Genomic DNA, 19693 nt, shown 5'->3' with positions numbered 1-19693 from the left:
AGTTTCCCAGATAGACGCTTTATGTATATATATATATGAATTTATAGCCTGTTATTCGGCTGGGGGCTCTTCATTCTTCCCTTCACTGAGACCAGAGCGGCAACTCCAAGAATACCTACTGTGTGCTTTGAGAATACCTACTGTGTGCTCGTGGACAGTGTAGTGACTGGAACCCTAGCCCAGCCGTGACACAGAAGTCACTGTCCTGGCTTTGTTTTGTTTCCTACTATATCCCCAAAGACTATGCGCTTTAGTTATTTGTCCTGTTGCTATGACAACTCGCTGACAAAGGCAACTTAAGGGAGGAAGGGTTTATCAACAGTCATGACAGGAGTAGGCATGGCAGCAGGAGCAGGAGGCAGCCTTTCACCCTGCATCCACAGTCCACATTGGAGCGATGGACACTGGTGCTTGCCTTGCCTTCTACTTTTTATCTTGTTCAGGACCCCACCCATAGGATGGTACTACCCACAAAGAGGATAGACCTTTGCACTCTCCAGTAGCCAAACAAGATGCCCAAAGGGAAGAAGGTAGCCCTGGCCACCACCATCATCAAGAAGCAGGAGGCCAAGAAGGTGGTCAACTCTCTGTTCGAGAAGAGGCCCAAGAACTTTGGCATTGGACAGGACATCCAGCCCAAAGAGATCTAGTGCGCTTCGTCAAATGGCCCCACTACATCAGGCTGCAGCCGCACAGAGCCATCCTCTATGAGTGGCTCAAAGTCCCTCCTGCCATTAACCAGTTCACCCAGGCGCTGGACAGGCAGACAGCTACTCAGCTGCTTAAGTTTGCCCACAAGTACAGGCCGGAGACAAAGCAAGAGAAGAAGAAAAGGCTACTGGCCCGTGCTGAGAAGAAAGCTGCTGGCAAAGGCGACATCCCAACCAAGAGACCACCTGTCCTCTGTGCAGGAGTCAATACAGTCACTACCTTGGTGGAGAACAAGAAGGCTCAGCTGGTGGTGATTGCCCATGATGTAGACCCCATTGAGCTGGTGGTTTTCCTGCCTGCCCTGTGTCGAGAGATGGGGGTGCCCTACTGCATCATCAAGGGAAAGGCCAGGCTGGGGTGCCTGGTCCACAGGAAAACATGCACCACTGTTGCCTTCACACAGGTTAACTCGGAAGACAAGGGTTCTCTGGCTAAGCTGGTGGAAGCTATTAGGACCAATTATAATGACAGATATGACGAGATCCGTCGCCACTGGGGAGGCAGCGTCCTGGGTCCTAAGTCTGTGGCTCGCATTGCCAAGCTGGAAAAGGCAAAGGCTAAGGAACTCGCCACTAAATCGGGTTAAATGTACACTAAGTTTTCTGTACATAAATATAATTACAAAGTTAAAAAAAAAAGAGGATAGACCTTTGAACCTTAATTAATATAATCTAGAAACCCCATCCCATCCCGTGCCCAGAGGCTTGCCTTCTAGGTATTTTAGATCCTGTAAGCCATCAAATACCAACAATCGCAGTAGGACAAACAATATGTACCTGGAGGTAGAATAGCTGTCTAGTAAACCGCCTGACCCACCCCTGTTATCTCACTACACTGAAAGCACTGTCTGTCAGATCGCAGCCCCTCCAGCTGCTGCTCTCTCCTCAAACTCAAGCCACACCCCTCTGTAACTTCTCTCTCTTCACATAGAAAGTTGCCATGTAGCATCTGATACAATCTTGCTGTAATCTTCCTCCCCTCGCCCCTGGACCTACAGTCCCAACCCCTCACTGCCTCATCAAAGGTGATCTTGGTTATAGCTAGTCCTTATCAGTGCCTACCTGACTTCTGACACACAGGCTAGGCCATAGCATGGAACCCTCCCTGACCCTGGAAACCTATAGAAGGCAGAAAACCTATCTTCTTCCTTCAGTCTCTTAGTTCCTGAGGGCTGTAACTGAGTACCACAAATGAGATAGCTTCAAACAACTGGAAAGGTATTGTCAAGTTCAAGGGGTGGATGGTGGCACTCTGACAACTCTGTCCCACCAACAGGGGTTGGCTGGTTGTCTTCAATGTCTCTGGAAGACACAGTGCTCTGGTTCTGGGTATTTTCATACCTTTTCCCCTTGGCATCTGTTTCTGATCCAAACTCCCCTTCTATAAGGACACTGGATCACTCAGGGTCATCTTCCCTAGTGACCTTACTTTTATGTAATAGCCTTTATAGAGACCCTTTTTCCAAAGAGGGTTGTGGACATGCTTGCTTCTCTCCAAAGCTGTATTTACAAACTGCCAAGTGTGATGAGACCAGGACATCACAATCTCCTTTAATCTAGCTTAGCTATAATAGTTAAATCCTCTTCCTTCTTATAGGCGTTTGCCCTGTAGAATCTCTCGAAACGTGAATTTAGCTGATTGCGTATTGAAAATCACACCCTACAAGTTCCTCTGTTGCCAGACTCCTCTTCCTCAGTAGAACCACACCCCTCTTTGGATATAAATGCACCATATGAGAAGAACATTTGTTGAACAGAATCCAGTACTCCCCAAGTTATCAGGCCAGGAGATACAGGGATACCAGAGAGCCCTGGGTCTCAGTGGCACATACTGACACTGTAGCTCAATGTCTTCTTGACACTGGCTGTTCTCCTTGGTGACCATGTGGCCACACAAAGAATACCTAGCTCATTCCCACCCCCTCCACTGCAGACTGAAATTCTTGTGAAAAGAATTTATCCTTATCAACTGTTTGATGACTTAGAAACACAGTGTGTTCAGGAAAGGCAGAATAAATGTTCTTTTTATTATTGATGTCGAGAAAAACAACTTGGTATCCTAGCAACCCCCAGAGGTAATTAAGAAGCTAATTTCTTTTCTTTCTTTAGGTCATTTAGAAGCTTTATGTTTTTATGTTTCAGGATGAATCCATTAACAGTTGTCATGATCATTAAAGTCAATTTTTCTCACTTTGAACCATCAGGAGCCCCTTAGGGCTGACCTCAAGTTCTGTAGACATCAACACAGTTTTGTTTTATAATTATTTATTCTGTGATGAGAGAAAGGAGAGCTCGGGTGCTGAGGTGAGTGTGTTATGGTCAGAGGAACACTTACAGCAGTCGATTCTCACCTAGGAATCAAACTCACATCCCCTCATTGGTGGCAAACATCCACCGTGTAAAACACAAAATTGCTAGGTTTCCTAGCTTTCTAGCACCTGGGGTGCAGGAGCCCACCTCAGCCCCTTTGCGCCTTAGGTTGTGACATGGTTTAAATATGCTTGGCTCAGGGAGTGGCACTATTTGGAAGTATGGCCTTGTTGGGAAGGTGTGGCGCTGTGGGTGTGGGCTTTAAGACCCTCATCCTAGCTTCCTGGAAGTCAGTATTCTTCTAGCAGCCTTCAGATAAAGATATAGAACTTTCAGCTCCTTCTGCACCATGCCTGCCTGGACACTGCCACATTCCCACCTTGATGACAATGGACTGAACCTCTGAACCTGTAAGCCAGCCCCAATTAAATGTTGTCCTTGTGAGAGTTGCCTTGGTCATGGTGTCTGTTCACAGCAGTAAAGCCCTAGGTAAGACAGGTTCTAAGTAGGTCAGATTCAGGGCCCCTTTCCCTTGTCATGGAAAAAGACACGTAGGGGCCACAGTGTAGGTGTGAGGGGTGCTGGGCACGAGTGTACAAGCTTTGACTCCAGGCTTTCTCAGAGAACAATGCTAGGAAATGTATCATGTGTAGAGTTTGGGAAATCAGGAGTGGATTTATGCCACGCCCACCAGCTTGTGTTCTTGCTCATTGCCATAGCAGAAACGTTCTCAGTGCAGACTGCCTGTGTGATGTGAGAAGCCATACAACAGAAGGAGCATGACTCTAGCAGTCTGTAAACACAGAGGTGGTCTCTCAGCTTTCTCTGTGACACACAGCTTCAATGAGCCTTGTGAGTTTGCACTCTTTACACGTGCAAATGTTCTGAGAGGCTCTTCAAAGTGGAGTTGTTGTTTTGAAAGTGTGGAGGTGATGGGTTGGATCTATTTTAAACCCCCAGTACCAGGCCAGGCATGGTGATGCATTCCTTAATTCCAACACTTGGGAGACAGAGGCAGGGGGATATGTAAGTATGAAGCAAACATCGCAATCAGCCTGGTCTACACAGTAAGTTCCAGGACAGCCAGAGCTACACAGCGAGACACCGTCTCAATAAGTACACTAGTGGATAAATAAATAAATCCCCAAACCAGAATTTTTTTAAAAAAAATTAAATTAGATTTACATGTGTGTGTGTGTGTGTGTGTGTGTGTGTTCCTGCATGTATCACAGCATAGTTACAAAGTCAAGAGGACAACTTCAGGTGTCAGCCTTCATTTTCCAGCTTTGTGAGGCAGTCTTTTGTGCACAGCCTGTCTCCTCTAAGCTAGCTTACCTGGGAGCTTCCAGAAATTCTCCTAAGTAGGGGGTTGGTCTGGTACTGCTATATATTCAAATGCGAAATACTGGTCCCCAAAATCTGGTTGCCCCCATGAGGCTCATGTACACCAAATGATGATATGTAAAGGTTGCCTCCAAGTTATCCCTGATTGGTTAGTAAAGATGCCTATAGCCTAGGCTGGGCAGAAAAGATGGGGCAGGACAAAGGTTCCTGGGCTTGGGGTCTCAGGCAGGGACCATGAGGAGGGAGGGAAGAAGTTGCTGTGGAGGAGGTGGCTGGTGAGAACATGGCTATGAGGGCTGGCCTGTTGGAGTAGGAGCAGCCCAGGCAGAACCAGGCAAGTGAGAGAAGTAGACAAAACAGCTTAGAGGGCTGATGTCTGCCCAGCTCTAGTGCTTTAAGGCTTATGATAATCTAGAGGTTTTGTGTGTTTTATTTGGGAACTATAAGGTCTATGTGGGGGCTGGGAGCGGGGGGAGGGGGGGAGAACAGAATAAAATTTACTACAGCATTTTTGGCACCAGTGTAAAATATTGTCAATTAAACTTAACCCCTGTCTAGCTTCAAATGAATGTGTTTCAAACTATGATATTTACTTATTAGGCTCTGCCCAATTACGGGGGGGGGGGATCACCCCTAATCTAAATCTCCAAAGCTACTCTGGCTACTACCCCAAATGTGCTCCCCAAATACTTGCTGTTTGAAATCCTCTGGGTTATTTCTCCTCCAGCAGTCTGGCACCCTGGGAGGCATCTCACTCAGTACATGCTCCTGGTCCGTCATGAGTCTTCTCCCCCAGGCGCCTTCTCTCCCTCTCTCCTTTCTCCTTCTCCTCATGGTCCCTATCTGTGACCCTAGCATGGTAACTCAAACTCCACCTCTCTCTATCCTCCCCAGTGATTGGCTGTTGCCAGTTTTATTTAACCAATAGTTTTAAATTGGGGAGCAAGGGTTACACAACAAAGGCTGGTATATTGAGGATCTATTCTTCTTGGAGCAACCAGATTTTTGGGTGCAGAATTTAGCATTTGAATATAAGCAGCACCAGACCATCCCCCTATACTCCTATCTTACAGCTCCCTGTAAGAGCCCTGGGATTACAGGTGTGTACTACCTCATCCAGCGGATGTGGGTCCTGGGGATTTGACCTCAGGTGCTCATACTTGCATGCACACGTGTCCATGAAGCTGCCTTCTCAGCCTCGGTATCTTATTTTTGACTTGAATGTCTCAGTAAAACATGAAGGTATCATTTTGTTCAAGGTAGTGTGTACCTTCATGTAGCCCCCAAAAAATATACTGATAGAGGCTATTACCAGCTAAGGACAGCTTTCTAGAATTACAGTTGAAAACGATACCGTTATGAAAAAATAGAAACCAGAGACCAGAATGCAGGTTGTTAGCCCATCTTCTCTTGCTTAAGGGCAAACACCGGCTTGATAAGTTTCTAAATTGGTCAAACAGAAGAAATGTAAGTATGGTTCTTGGTAAGTTTGGAGAAACAGAAGAGCTAAATTAAAGACACTGCTTTCAAATTGGCCAAAGAAAATTCTATCCATCCCAGAAAGGGGAAACAGAAAACGCCCTGTTTAGTGTGGTGGTAGAGAAGGGCACAGTGAGAACCTCTGAAATGCCACTTGTCAGAAAAAAACAAGACATCTCCCAAAATTCTGCAGATTCCAACAACCCAAAGAGACCTGTAATCCCAGAACCTGGGCAGGGGGATCACAAGTTTGAAGTCAGTCTGGGGCTATGTAATGAGACTCTGTATCAAAAGAAAGGGACAGAGAAAGGAAGGGAGGGAAGGAGGGAAGGAGTGAGGGGGAAGGGAGGGAGGAGGGAACTAACTGAATAAGAAGATCCAGCACACCTGTGCTCTCTGCTGCTTGCACTCACACTATTCCCATCCCCCTCCCCCAGCTCCACAGAAGCCTTGAAAATCAGTAGCCCCAGAATCACAAGGAACCCTCCTTCCCACCTCCGGCCTCCCCCCTCCTGCAACCCTGCAACCCATCACAGTGCAAACCAGCAGCCCTGCAATCACAGAGCAAACAGGCAGCCCTGCAATCACAGAGCAAACAGGCAGCCCTGCAATCACCATGCAAAGGCGCAGCTCTGTAAGCAATTACAATGTAAACCAACACCTCAGGAGGGACTAAGGGGACCAGACAGGTTTCTCTGAGTGTCACCATCCTTTGACCTGTCTAGTTGGTTTTTATTTCACCCGCCCCTTTCCCCTGCAGGTGTTGGTCAAGAACAGGTACAGGTAATTGAAGCAGAGATTATAATAGAAAATCAAGAATCACTCACGCTCCGGCACTTTTCTAGGAATCTAGACAGCCTCATCCTGAATATGGAGTGTGTGTGACCAGGGAAAACCTAAGAGCACTAAGTAAGCACTAAGCTCTGAATGACCTGACCGCCAGGCTCTAAGCCAGGGGAAAGTGAAGTTGACCAAACCAAAACCTGACTCACACAGAGCCCCTGGGAACGGTTGAGAGATGAATTAGCATTTAAGGAACTCTGTCCAATCATTAACAGCCACCAGGCTACCTATGCAGACCTTTGCGGTCACAAGATGCTTTTACAGGATAAATTCAAGAAAGTTACTAATCGAACAAGCAGAAGTTGCAAACTGAAGGAAACTATCAAAGGCAGCAACAAAGACTCTGATTTTCAGAGTTGGGATGTTATATTGTTTATAATGTCCAGTTTTCAACAACAACAACAAATCATGGAGCATGCAAAGAGACAAAGGAAACATGGTCTGCAAGCAGGAAGGAAAAGTACATAATAGAAACTTTCCACATGGTAGTTCTGACTTATAAATTATTTTTAAAAAGTAAAAATCATATTATTATTACTGATGTTGTTGCTATTGTTTGTTATTATTATATTATTAATAATATGATAATAATACTATCATAATTATTATTATTGATAGGATCTGTGTAGTCTTAGTTCGGGTTACCATTGCTATGATGAGACACCATAACTAAAGGTAATTTGGGGAGGAAAGGGTTTATTTCACTCCTAGTTCCATATAATGGTTCATCACCAAAAGCAGTGAGAGCAAGAACTCATGCAAGGCAGGAACCTGGAGGCAGGAGCTGATATAAATGCCATGGGAGGCGCTGCTTACTGGCTTGTTCCCCATAGCTTGCTCAGCCTGATTTCTTATAGAACCCAGGACCACCAGCCCAGGGCTGGTACCTCCATTGTCTGGCCTCCCAGATCAATCACTAATTAAGAAAGACTTTTTGGGCTTCCCTGGAGCCCAATTGTATGGAGGGATTTTCTTAACTGACGTTAATGTTTATGTCAAGTTGACATAAAACTAGTGAGCACACCATGTTAGCCTAGAACTCTTGACCCTCATGTTTCTACCTTGAAGTTCCTGGAATGATAGGAGTGTGCTACTTTGCCTGGCTTAAAGTCAGTGATTTTAGAAAGTCCTTATCCAGAAATAGTGACCTGGTTATATAGTACCAATTATTTGAGAGACTGAGGTGGGAAATTCATCTGAACTTAGATATTCAAAATCAAATAGTGAAGGGGCAACCTAGTGAAACCCACTCTCCATATAAACAATTAGATAAATAAACACATGGAAATGGTATCACAACAAATTTTTTAAAACGCTCATTTTAGATTCAAAGATAAAAATATGCTAAATGTGAAATAATACAAAAATATATTGCATATAAATAGTAACTAAACAATAACTGGGATAGCCTTATTAATACCAAACAATATGGACCTTAAGTCACCATCTGGTACAAAAAAAGAATGTCAAATATTAATAAGATCAATTCACCATAGAGTCATATCAATTATAAACATATATTTACTAAGTATCAGAACCCCACAGAATGAAGCAAATGTCAGCAAAATAAGTGAGGAAAAAACCACAATAGCTCTACAGTTACAGCAGGAATCTTTGACAGACTTCTTTCAGATAGAACAACTAGAGAAGGACATGGGCCCTTGAACCTTAGGCCAATGATTCCCAGGAGAAACAAACATGATGTCATTCCCACCAAGAGTTCAATATACATCTTCTCATCTGCACATGGAAAATTCTCCAAGATACATAATACATTTAAGGAGATTAAAATCATTAAAAATAATAATAACCTGTTGGTGGTTGCCGATATGGCTTAGTGGTTAAAAGCATGTACTGCTCTTCCAGAGGACATGAGTTCAATTCCCAGCACCTACATCAGGCAGCTTGCAACTGCCTGTAACACAGCTCCAGGGGATCTGACACTCTTGGCTTATAGGAACACCTGTATATACACATAAATAATTTTTTAAAAACTGCCTTTTTAAAATCACAATAGAACAGGCAAAAATAACAGAAAGAAAACTAGAAAATTCACAAATAATGTGGCGATTAAACAGCAAACTCTGAATGAATCCATCAAAGAAGGAATCACAGGTGAAGTTAAGAATCCTTGTAGCAGATGAAAACAAAACACTGTTCCCAGCAGAGCCCTGGGTTGTATGAGTGGGGAAATCGAGCTGAGCACAAACAAGTACGTAAATAAGCATGTGTGCATTCATTTTGCCTCTACTCTCGACTGTGGATGTGGTGTGACCAGCTGTTTGGAGTTCCTACCTTGACTTCCCCATAATGGCAGGATGTCATCTGTTATTATAAGTTGAAATAAATCCTTTCTCTCCTATGCTGTTTCTCATCAGGGTATTTCATCACAACAGAAATGAAACAAGTACTGAGTATCAAAGCAACTAGGATGCAGCTAAAGCTGTGCTAAGAGTAACATTCATAGCAGTAAACACATGGGTTGGCACAAAAAGGTCTTAGATTGGTCTCTTAACTACCTTAAGTGTCTAGAAAAGGAGGAGTAAGCTAAGCTCAAAGCAGAGGACAACAAAGATGAAAGCAAGAATGAGAGACATAAAGACTAGGAAAGTGAGGATGGGGTGGGGAAGCAGCTGGAGAGATACTCAGGGGTTGGAGCTCTTCCAGAAGACCTGAGTTCAGTTCCCAGCACCCACAGCAGGCAGATCACCATGGCCTACAACCCCTGCTCCAAGGGATCCAAACACTCTGTTCTGGCCTCCATGAGTGCCTGCGCACACATGCCTATAAACACACAGAGATTCATACTTAAAAACAAATACTTTTTTAAAGGACAGTGGTAATGGGAGGGGGAAACGAAGAAGGGATCAACCCTACACAAAGAATTACAGGCAGTTAAGGAATGTTGCGAGCAGGAGAAAATCCTTCTGGGAAAGAGCACACTAATTGGTTATCCAACACCAAATGGTCAGCCCTGAAAACATACATCCCACATTATACACTGAGTAGGTTATACTTACATTTTTAGGAATATATATGCAAAATACATATAAATAAGTTATAGAGATAGATAGATAGATAGATAGATAGATAGATAGATAGATAGATGTCAAGAAAATAGTCAAGAAATTGAAATAAAAATAGTCCAAATCAGAAAGAAACAATACCTCTTCTTGCAAATGGCACATTTTTACATAGACTATCATAAAGATCACATTCATGTGCAGACACACAAGCATGGCTGACCAATAAGTTTAGCAAAGTTTCAGTGAATAAAAGCCAACATAATTCTCTTCACTGACAATAAACATCCTAGAAAGGAAAGTGAGAAAACAGTTCCATTTGCTATAACACCCAGAATAAAAAAATTTAAATAAAATACTCAGGAATGATTTTGGCAGAGGTAAAACTTTGGATACAGAAAACTATACAATTGCTGCAATAAACTAAAGACAAGATAGATAGATAGATAGATAGATAGATAGATAGATAGATAGATAGATAGATAGATAAACTGTTTACAGATTAGGAGATTAATAATGTTACCATGCTTCTTTAGTTACTTTTCCTGTTGCTGTAACTAAAATACCCTGGCAGAGAAAGAAGGGGCTCCCTCTGGGTCATGGGGACATCCGCTGTCAAGAAGCAGAGGATGATGAGTGCTTTTGCTCAGCTCTCTTGCTCCTTTGTATACAGTTCAGGGTCCCAGCCTAGGGATTGGTGCTACCCTCTCTGGGCTGGATTCCCATCTTGATTGTCTAGACAAGATAATCCCTCACAGGCATGCCCAGAGGGCTTCTCTAGCGGGTGATTCTAGACTCTAGAATCTAGAGCAGTGGTTCTCAACCTGTGGATTAAGACTCCTTGGGGGGGGGGGGTGGATCAAATGACCCTTTCACAGGAGCCGCCTAAGACCATCAGAAAACACAGAGGTTTACCTTATGATTCATAATGCTTGCAAAAATTACAGTTATGAAGTATCAATGAAAATAAGTTTATGGTTGGGGTTCACCACAACATGAGGAACTGTGTTAAAGGGTCTCAGTGCTAGAAAAAGTAATTCACTGGCCTAGAGCCTTCAAGCTGATGGTTGACTTAACCATCTGAGAAGGCAATGTTGTAATTTAGATCTGCTATGACCCCCGAAAGCCTCTGGGACCCATCATACTGCAATTGGGATGTTGTGGAAACTTACAAGGGTAGATCTAATGGAAAGTTTTGAGTCATGAGGGGCATGTCCTCAGAGAGGTTGTAGGATTCTGGCCATTTCCTAGTCCTTTCTCTTCTTACTTCCTGGCCATGAGAATGAACTGTTTGTTCCATCATGACCTCCCTGACACAATGTGCTTTCTCCACACAGGTCCAAAACTGATCATGGATTGAAACTTCCAAAACTCGGAGACCAAATAGACCTTTTGTCTTTTTAAGTTGATTTCTTAAAGTATTTCGTTGCAGTAATAGAATGCCAACCAGCACAGGGAGCATGCAGTGAAGTCAAATAAGATAGAGGAACGCCATTGAGCATCTTCAGGGTTGAAGTGTGATCTGAATAAATAAGTAGAGTGGACTCAATTCTGCAGTCTTTACTGAGGTTCATGTCGGCCTGAGAGAAGGGCCTTTAGGTGGAAGACCAACAACTCCAATCCAGCTAAGAAACTCAGATACCATCCTAGATGCTCTGGGGACATACAATACGTGTTAAATGATTCACAAGAGGAATAGATAAAAGGGCAGAGGAGGGGGCAGTGGTCTTCAGGTCTTATTCCACATAGGGGGGAATGTGACCAAGGATGTCCTTAACCCAGCTACACAGGTTTAAATGCATGGGAACAGGGTCTTGTAGGGCACAGTAACTCTTGCCCCTGACTCTTCCCTAAGATACCTGTATGGAGTGGCTTAATAGAAAAGATTCAGTTAAAAGTTCTGGGTAGACTGGGGTGTGGTCAGTTGGCAGAGTGCTTGCCTAGCATGCAGGAGACCCTGGGTTCTATCCCCAGCACCACATAAGCTTGCATAGTGTTGCATGTCTGTACTTCCAGTACTCATCTGAGGTCAGGGAGTCAGGAGCTCAAAGTCACTCTTGGCCACATAAAGAGTTCAAAGCTGGGCTGAGCTACATGAGACCCTGTCAATAAAACTAAAAAGCTAGAGACAGCTCTGGCACAGCTTGGGTTGTCACCATCAATGACTTCATGTATCTGGCCACACAACTCTCCCTCTCCCCTCTCCCTCTCCCTCTCCCTCTCCCTCTCCCCTCTCCCCTCTCCCCTCTCCCTCTCCCTCTCCCTCTCCCTCTCCCCTCTCCCCTCTCCCCTCTCCCCTCTCCCCTCTCCCCTCTCCCCTCTCCCCTCCCCCTCTCCCTTTCTCTTCCTCTTCTGTTTGAGACAAGGTCTACATAGCTTTGGCTGTTCTGGAACTCACTATGTAAACCAGGCTGGGCTTGAACTCACAGAGATCCACCTGCCTCTGGCTGCCAAGTGCTGGGACTAAAGGTGTGTGCCACTGTGCCTGTCCTTCTAATTCTCCGAGCCACTCAAATATTTCCTGGGAATGTCTCACCTCTGTCTTGTGCTAAATCTTCACCTGATAGATAATCACTAGCTCTGAAATATGGGGGAGATGGTTCCTCCTCTCTGGAGGAAACAACTGAACAAGATGACTGCTCTCTCACAGGTCTGCAGAGCTCTCTGTGCAGGTGGCTGGCATGTGTGCTGGATGTGAGGTCAGGCTTGTGCTGGAATCTCCTGTCAGCTTTGTGAGTGAGTGAGTGTGTGTGTGTGTGTGTGTGTGTGTGTGTGTGTGTGTGTGTGTGGTTTTTAAAGATGGGTTTCTATATGTAATAGCCTTGGCTGTCCTGGAACTCACTGTGTAGACCAGGTTGGCCTCAAACTCAGAGATCCACCTGACTCTGCCTCCCAAGTGCTGGGATTAAAGGTGAATGCCACCACCATTCCCTGATCATGTCAGCTATTGATCAGAAAGACAAACTTAGTTTCATTGTAAAAAGTGGAGATCCAAAAGGCCTGCCTCACAGGGAGATACATGCCGTCCTATGATGTAGTCTATTGGAAAAATTCAGACAACAGTGGCTTCCCTATCTACCCTCTTGTCCTTCCTGTAGGGAAGTACATTGGGCAAATGTTTCCACACTGGAGACTTCACTTCCCTTTTCAAAAATTTAAGGATGGGCTGGCAAGATGGCTAGGTGGGTAAAGATACTTGCTGCCACGCCCAGTAACCTGACTACCACCAGAACCCACATAGCGCAAGAAAAGAACTGACTCCCGAAAAGGATTCTCAGATTTCCATACATAATGTGGCATGTGCCCATTAATAATAAATACAAGTTAAAAAAAAAAAAGAGGGGGAAACTAGTCTAAGAACTGAATGATACATGGAAAGTAAAATTTTAAATTAAAAAGAATTTAAAACTGAGCCCAGGTGCTAGAAAGAAAACCCCAGACAAACATAAACTGTTAGCAGCTGTTAATTAGCAACTTGGCCTGTGTGTTTATTGTGTTTACATTTAATTTTTGGTAAAGGTTTGTAAAGAGAAACACAATGTATTCATGACATCACCTTCTAAGAATCACCGTTCCGCTAGACTGAGATGAAAAAGATAATTGTTTGTTTTTATAACTCTAGTTCTTCTGTTATCTTCTTTGTCCTGTGCCTATGAAGCCTTGGCCCCTCCCACTCTCACATCATTGGCCAACTCTGATAGGAGACAAGATTGCTAGCTGGTAAATCAATCTATCCAGAGAAGAAAGAAAAAAATGAAAAGAGCACTATGCCCTCTTCTTCCTCCTCTTCCTCTTGTCCTCCTCCTCCTCCTCCTCTTCTTTACCTTCCTTTCCTTTCCTTTCCTTTCCTTTCCTTTCCTTTCCTTTCCTTTCCTTTCCTTTCCTTTCCTTTCCTTTCCTTTCCTCTCCTTTCCTCTCCTTTTCTTTTTAAAGTCAGGATCTCATGTAGCCCAGGTTGGCCTCAAACTCACTGTGTGACTTTGAATCTTTGACCCTCCTCCTTCACCTGTTGAATGCTGGGATTATAGTTATGACCCACTGGGTCTGGTTTCACATGTGCTGAGGATCAAAGCCAGAGCTGGGCAACTCTACCAAGTGAGTTACACCCCTAGGCCCTGCCATGTCATCCTAACTCATCAGTAAAGGCTTCCGTCCTTGTTGTGATTTTAGACCAAAGCTGAGACCTTGAGCATTTACCCAAGCGCTCTGTCACCAAACTGCACCCCGGTCGACGAAACACCTCTACCAACTGGCCCAGCTTGTTACAAAGACACTTTAAGATGGTGATGTTCAGCCCTGATTTTGAGGCTATGAGAATTAATAAATTTTGATGAAACTATTTTTTAACAAACAAAACCCAATATCTAGTGACATCTAGGATAAAGTGGGCACTTTTATGCATAGCTTAATTAGAATAAATTGTTTGAAAAGCAGCATGGCAAAGACACCTGAAGCATATAAATGCATCTCCTCTCGAAGGTGAGAATTCTCTTCCTGGGAATCTTTTGAGAGAAGTGAGGGGGGGGGGTCCCCAAAGCAGATGCGCTCATAAAGGAGCCTAACACAGAGTTATCTTACAATAGTTAGAATGTGGGCTAACAACGTGGGCTGTCACAGAAACTATGAAGCTCAAGAGAGTTTGGCCACAGTATGGGGTCAAAGCAGGCATGCAATCTTATCAAAACTATGTGTAACAATAGAGCAACATAGGAAAACTTCAAAATGCACAAAAAATCCTGAAGGGAACTTTGGCAAATGTTGGCAGTAACAGGCTTTCTGTGGTAAGAGCCTGAATGTGGCGGCTCTTCTTTCTTTCCAAAATTCATGTTGTTTCCACGTTTTTCATCAAGATTGTGCTGTGCAGCTTTTCTAAGGAAGAAACTATTAATAAAAATAATAACCATTCTTTAAAAAAACATTGTGTGTGTGTGTGTGTACACATGCATACACTCACTTGAATGTGTATGTGTGTGCTCCTGTGAGGTCACAGGTGTATGATCAGGCACCTCTGAGGAGGCCAGGGGACAACTTGCAGGAATCAGTTCTCTCCTTCCACCATGTGTGACCGGAGGATCAAACTTCTGTCAGGCTTGGTATCAAGGGCCTTTTACTCACTAAGTCGTCATCTCCTGGGCCTAATGACCATATTTTATAGAAGGAAGTCAGCATAGTAAGGCCACATGGGATGCTGGGTTGTGAGAGCACCCCGAATGGGATGCATAGGAACACACACACACAGTGGATCGTCCTAATTCCAGAAGAAAGATGGGGCTAGCTGGGAAGGAGCTTATGGCGTTTTCTGTTCTCTTCGAAAGGGTGCTGGATTTCCATAGGGCCTGGGAGCACCCAGAGAACAGGAGTCCCCTTCCCAGGGACAGTGTCTGCCGTGTTGACTCACCTTTAGTGTCACGGGCATTATCTATATGCAGGAAAATGGAAAACACTCATTCATCAGTGAGACTTCAAGCCTACACACATGGTTGTGACAAGAACTTTTTACAAAAGGAACCACTGCCTCTCCTCCCGCCTCCAATCCTCTTCTCTCCTACTCACACAGAGAATACCTCTTAGGAAGAGAATTGATTGGAACGAAAGAAAAAAAGGAGAAAACTATCCTTTGTTAGAAGCAAAGCCCCCCAGCTGTCTGAAGCATTTTCTTTAAAGCAGGGCAACCTCTTCATGTGTTAGGGACAGAGAATGTTCTCCAAACCCCCGCAGGCCCTCCTCCTGTGATGTGGCATGTTTGCTTTGCAGGTTTCAGGCATATTTGCTGACGTCAGCGACCCATCAAAGTTTAAAATAATAATAGTCAAAAGGAAAACAGCTCCTTTCTGCCAGGCAGTCGCGCTCTGCCAACTTCTATGTTCCTTCTAAGTTAATAAACGTCCAAGAACCACCCCCCCACAACCCTAGGGGGAAGAAAAAAAAAAAGCATGATAATTTAAAAAACCACCAGGTCAGCCCATTGCCAGCATAAACCATTCAGACAGGTGGCATTTGTCACACTCTAATGAGGATTTTACCTCTGCCTCCACAGGCAGGCTGTCATTAAGCTTTGTGTCTACCGAATCAAATGACTGGGAAGGGGGAGGCTCTTTTGGTCAGTTTTTTTTTTTCCCCTTCCTCTTTTGAATGACGCCACAGAACCAAGTGTAAGGATGTTTTCTGCATCAGACAAGACTACGCAACATAACGATACCAAATAAAGTCTCTCAAAAAGTATCAAGTATTTAAGAAAACTCTTTTCATTTTGATTTTGCTTGAACATCTGAAACCGGTCGCCTGTGTTATAATCCTACGGTGGCATCAGAGTGGGGACAGTCTGTGAAAAGGGGACGTTCCAATAGCGAATTGAGGAGTTCAGGAGGACATGCTCCCATTGGGGACACTCAGACAGGTGATCACGAATGGGAAGAAACAGTTCCAAATCCCACGCTTCTGTACATATCTTTGCATGTCATTGTGGGAACGGTAGCCAGCCCCTCACTAGTTCAGTTGATACCAGCCTTCTGCGCCTCACTGACAACACACACACACACACACACACACACCATTGTTAATACTTCCTCTGGACAGATTAGATCCACATTCCTCAGAAAGTACTTGGCTCCACAGGGAAATGGACAAGCAGGCTCCTTCCACTGGCCCAACAGCTAACTACAACTGATAGGTTTAAATTGAAATACCTGGAACAATTACACCGAGTGCTCCCCAGCACTCTCACCAGCTACAGGAGACAATGTCACCCTTATATCTCCCCCCTCCACGCACAGAGGAATGGCCAACCAGGGGCAACTTTTAAGTCTTAACTCAGCTTCATGCACTTTCCCCATGGCTCCCTGCTATCTATGGTTATTCTATTTGTTTACCCACCGTGGCCTATCAGATTCCTCCCCCCCCCCTTTTGGGGCCTTTGCTAGTAAACCCTGCTGTTTGCACCTGAAGTTAATTGGCACTTGCAGTTTACTTGAGAACCAGAACCTCATCTCCAACCGAAGATACTGAAGTTGGACTTGGGTCTGGGTAAAATTCATGAAGATCATAGCTGGTGTTTAATCACGGAGCTGTAGTTAGCAGCTAAACACTATGCGGAGATTCTTACTTCCAACTTGTAGCTGACACCAGAACGTTCTTTGAAAACAGCAAAGCAGGCTGCACCCCCTTCTGCAGCTCCCCCTTCTTAACTGTAATTGAATCATGAATTACAAGCCAGCACCTCTGCCTTTGCAGAAACACACCCCAAAAAGCCAGACTACATTTTTACCCTGGATTATGTATGCCAGGATTTTATAACTCAAAGTGCTATGTTTCAGGCTGAAGGTGGGGAGCCTTTAACACAATGTATTTAGTAAGGAGAGGCCCAGCCTTGCATCCCAGTGCAGTTTGGCCTTTGACAGAAATAAAAGGCAAATGATTTAGCAGATGGGTAATTCCCAAACCTGAAGAAATGTAAACAGTCAGGATTTTGATGCCTATGGGTTTTATCAAAGATGTTAAGCAAGGCAGAGACCAACACTAGTGCGCCCTCTTTGGCTAGTTTGAACACGTTTCCAGTCACAATTAACATTCAAGGAATTTCCTTTCCATCCAAGTGTTTTCTTTTAGCAGCACTTTATGCCACAGACCAAAGTTCTAGCTGTCATCAGTCCTTCCCATGCACAGGAGTGGTAAAAAAAAAATGTCCCGTAATGTTTTCCTTTTCTCTTGTTTTGAAAATGGGCTTGGACCTCATCACTTACCTAATGTGTTTTTAAAAAACAGGGAGGGGTTCTCACCTCCTGACTCCACTTCCCTCTAAAGCTTAGAAGCTTAGGGCTTCCTTGTCCAGGACCCTCCTTCACACTCACTCTCCAGACCCATCCGTGGGAACTCTGAGCTCACCCCCATGGCCTCACTTCATGTCCCTGAGCAGGCCAAACCAGTGCATTCTGCAAGCGTCTAAGCTTGCTCCCTACTACTTCTACACAAGGGATTCACACACAGGGGGTACCGAGTCTGAGTCTTGGCTATGCATGGAGCTCAGCCCAGTATCTGAGTCCTCATCGTTGCCCGGGCAACTCTTAGCCAGTCCCCGGGCCTGGTCTACCCACATTTCTGCACAGGTCTGAGGCTGAGGTTCGCGAGAGGGTCCGCTGGAACCCAGAGCCCCATCATGCACCACCGTCTGCTCAAAAGTGTGCAAACTCTGGAGAAGGCCCTGAAGCTCGCGCTCCTTAATGTCCCTCTGCTGCTGGCTGTAATCCAAGTCCGCCTTGACGGCCTCCAGGTCCGTGCTGAGCCTCAGCCCGATGTAAAGGCTGGTGCTGAGCTGCGTCCTGACCCGCTCCTGCTCCAGCAGCAGCTCGCCATCCGGACCACCATCGGGCTCTAGGGACTCCTCTCGAGCCGCCAGCTCCTCATTGCGCCGCTGCATCCAGCGCTGGTTCAGTTCCTCCTGGATCTCGGCGGACAGGCGCTCTAGCAACTCCTCCTGCTGGGCGCGCTCCTCCTGCAGCCGCACCAGGTCGTCACAGCGCCTGGCCAGCTCCTCCAACGCTGCCGCCTGCGCCTCGCTGTCCAGGGGTGCCGCCGGTTCTGTCCCCTTCTCCTCCAGTGTCGCATCTTCCGGCTCCCCTTCAGGAGTTTGTCCGTCCAGGTCGATGCCGGCCCCCACTAGATAGGTATCCTGCACGTAGTTGACTCCGTGCCTCCGCATGCGGTCTAGGTGCACCTTGGCTTCGTAGCGGTCTATCTCGCGGTCCAGCTCCCGGAGCCGCTGCACCTGCTGGCGAATCGTGTGGTCCTGCGACAGCACCAGATGCACCAGCGTCTCCATACGTTCTACCGACGCGCTCTCGTGGGTCCGAGCAGACGACGAGCAGGACGAGGCGGTGGACGACGACGTGGACGAACAAGGTGACGACGGCTGCTGCTGGCGCCTCCGGTTGAGCTTGGCCAGTTTGCGGAAGGCCTTGCGTACCACCCGCCGCTGCTTCTCCTGGGTCAAGGCCAGGCTGGGCCGTGCTGGGGCGCCCCGGGCCAAGCAGGGGCGCTCGCGGCTGAGCACTACCCGCGCCTCGGCGCTGCGCGGTCCGGCGTTGGGCAGCGACGCTTCGCTGCGCACCAGCACGAAGCGTACATTCTCCTGCTCGTCGCCCCAAGCAGTCCAGAGGCGCAAGATCCGCGTCTTGTTGGGCAGGATGCGCTCAAAGCCGCGCCACTTCTCCACAATGCAATAGCACTGCGGGGGCCCACATAGCATGCCCGGGGGCATCGCGTCGTCGTCATCCTCGTCGTTTTCGTCCGGGGGCTCGGGCAGCTCCAACTGGCCCGAAGGGTCTTCCGTCAAGCCCCGTCGCTGGCCCCGCCGCTGCCTGCAGCGCCGCCGGCAGCCGTCCTCCAAAAGCACCCGCACCACGTCCGAGCAGGTGGTGCGGCGGGAGAGGCCGGACACCAGCTTCTCCTCCTGGCAGATCCACACCGATATCTTCTTCTCCGAAGGATCCATGGCGCAACCGGGACGTGAGGAGCAAGTCCGGCTAGGTGCAATTAGGGCAGCAGGGCCAGCGCGGGCAACCTGGCAGCTCCCGAACTGCAGTAGAATCCGTGACCCTGTCTCCGGCCTCACTAGCCTTTCTCCCGGACTATGTACTGAAATCGGGCAGCGGCTGCTTTCGGCTCGGACGGCGGACTCTCCCAAAGCAGCACGCCGGGGCTCAGGTTCCAGCGGCTCTGGCTCTGCCCGCGGTGCCCGAGGCCTCCGGGTTTTGCTCCTCCCCACCTGGCTCCACCTCTTCCCGCCCCCCAGCGCCCTGAGCCGCTGCTGAGAGCACCGCAGGCGGGGCGCCCAAACTCGCCCCTCCCAGCCCTGCGGACGGGTCTGCCCCTGGCTCAGGTTACTGGCGTCCAGTTCCTAGTTTTTTCCACTCAGAGCAAAGATGGACTCCCGGGACCTTTCTGATACAAGGCCTGGAGCCTTCACCTCTAGGCATCAGCTCTGCGCCT

At 46.5% G+C, this 19693-nt stretch overlaps 1 protein-coding gene and 1 pseudogene across 1 annotated transcript; one reads left to right on the top strand and one right to left on the bottom strand.

The window, feature by feature from the left end:
• Gm5599 (predicted gene 5599) lies at nt 494-1339 on the top strand (annotated as a pseudogene).
• Rassf10 (Ras association (RalGDS/AF-6) domain family (N-terminal) member 10) lies at nt 15932-19428 on the bottom strand. Its single transcript, NM_175279.3, has one exon. The coding sequence runs from the start codon at nt 19194-19196 to the stop codon at nt 17670-17672; it is 1527 nt and encodes a 508-aa protein (NP_780488.2). The 5' UTR covers nt 19197-19428; the 3' UTR covers nt 15932-17669.
• Between the last annotated feature and the right edge of the window lie 265 nt (nt 19429-19693).

This window comes from Mus musculus, chromosome 7, assembly GCF_000001635.26.
Source record: "Mus musculus strain C57BL/6J chromosome 7, GRCm38.p6 C57BL/6J".
In the NCBI taxonomy this organism is placed as follows: domain Eukaryota; kingdom Metazoa; phylum Chordata; class Mammalia; order Rodentia; family Muridae; genus Mus; species Mus musculus.
Note: the sequence above shows the minus strand (reverse complement) of the source record. Positions and strands in the feature narration are given on the sequence as shown.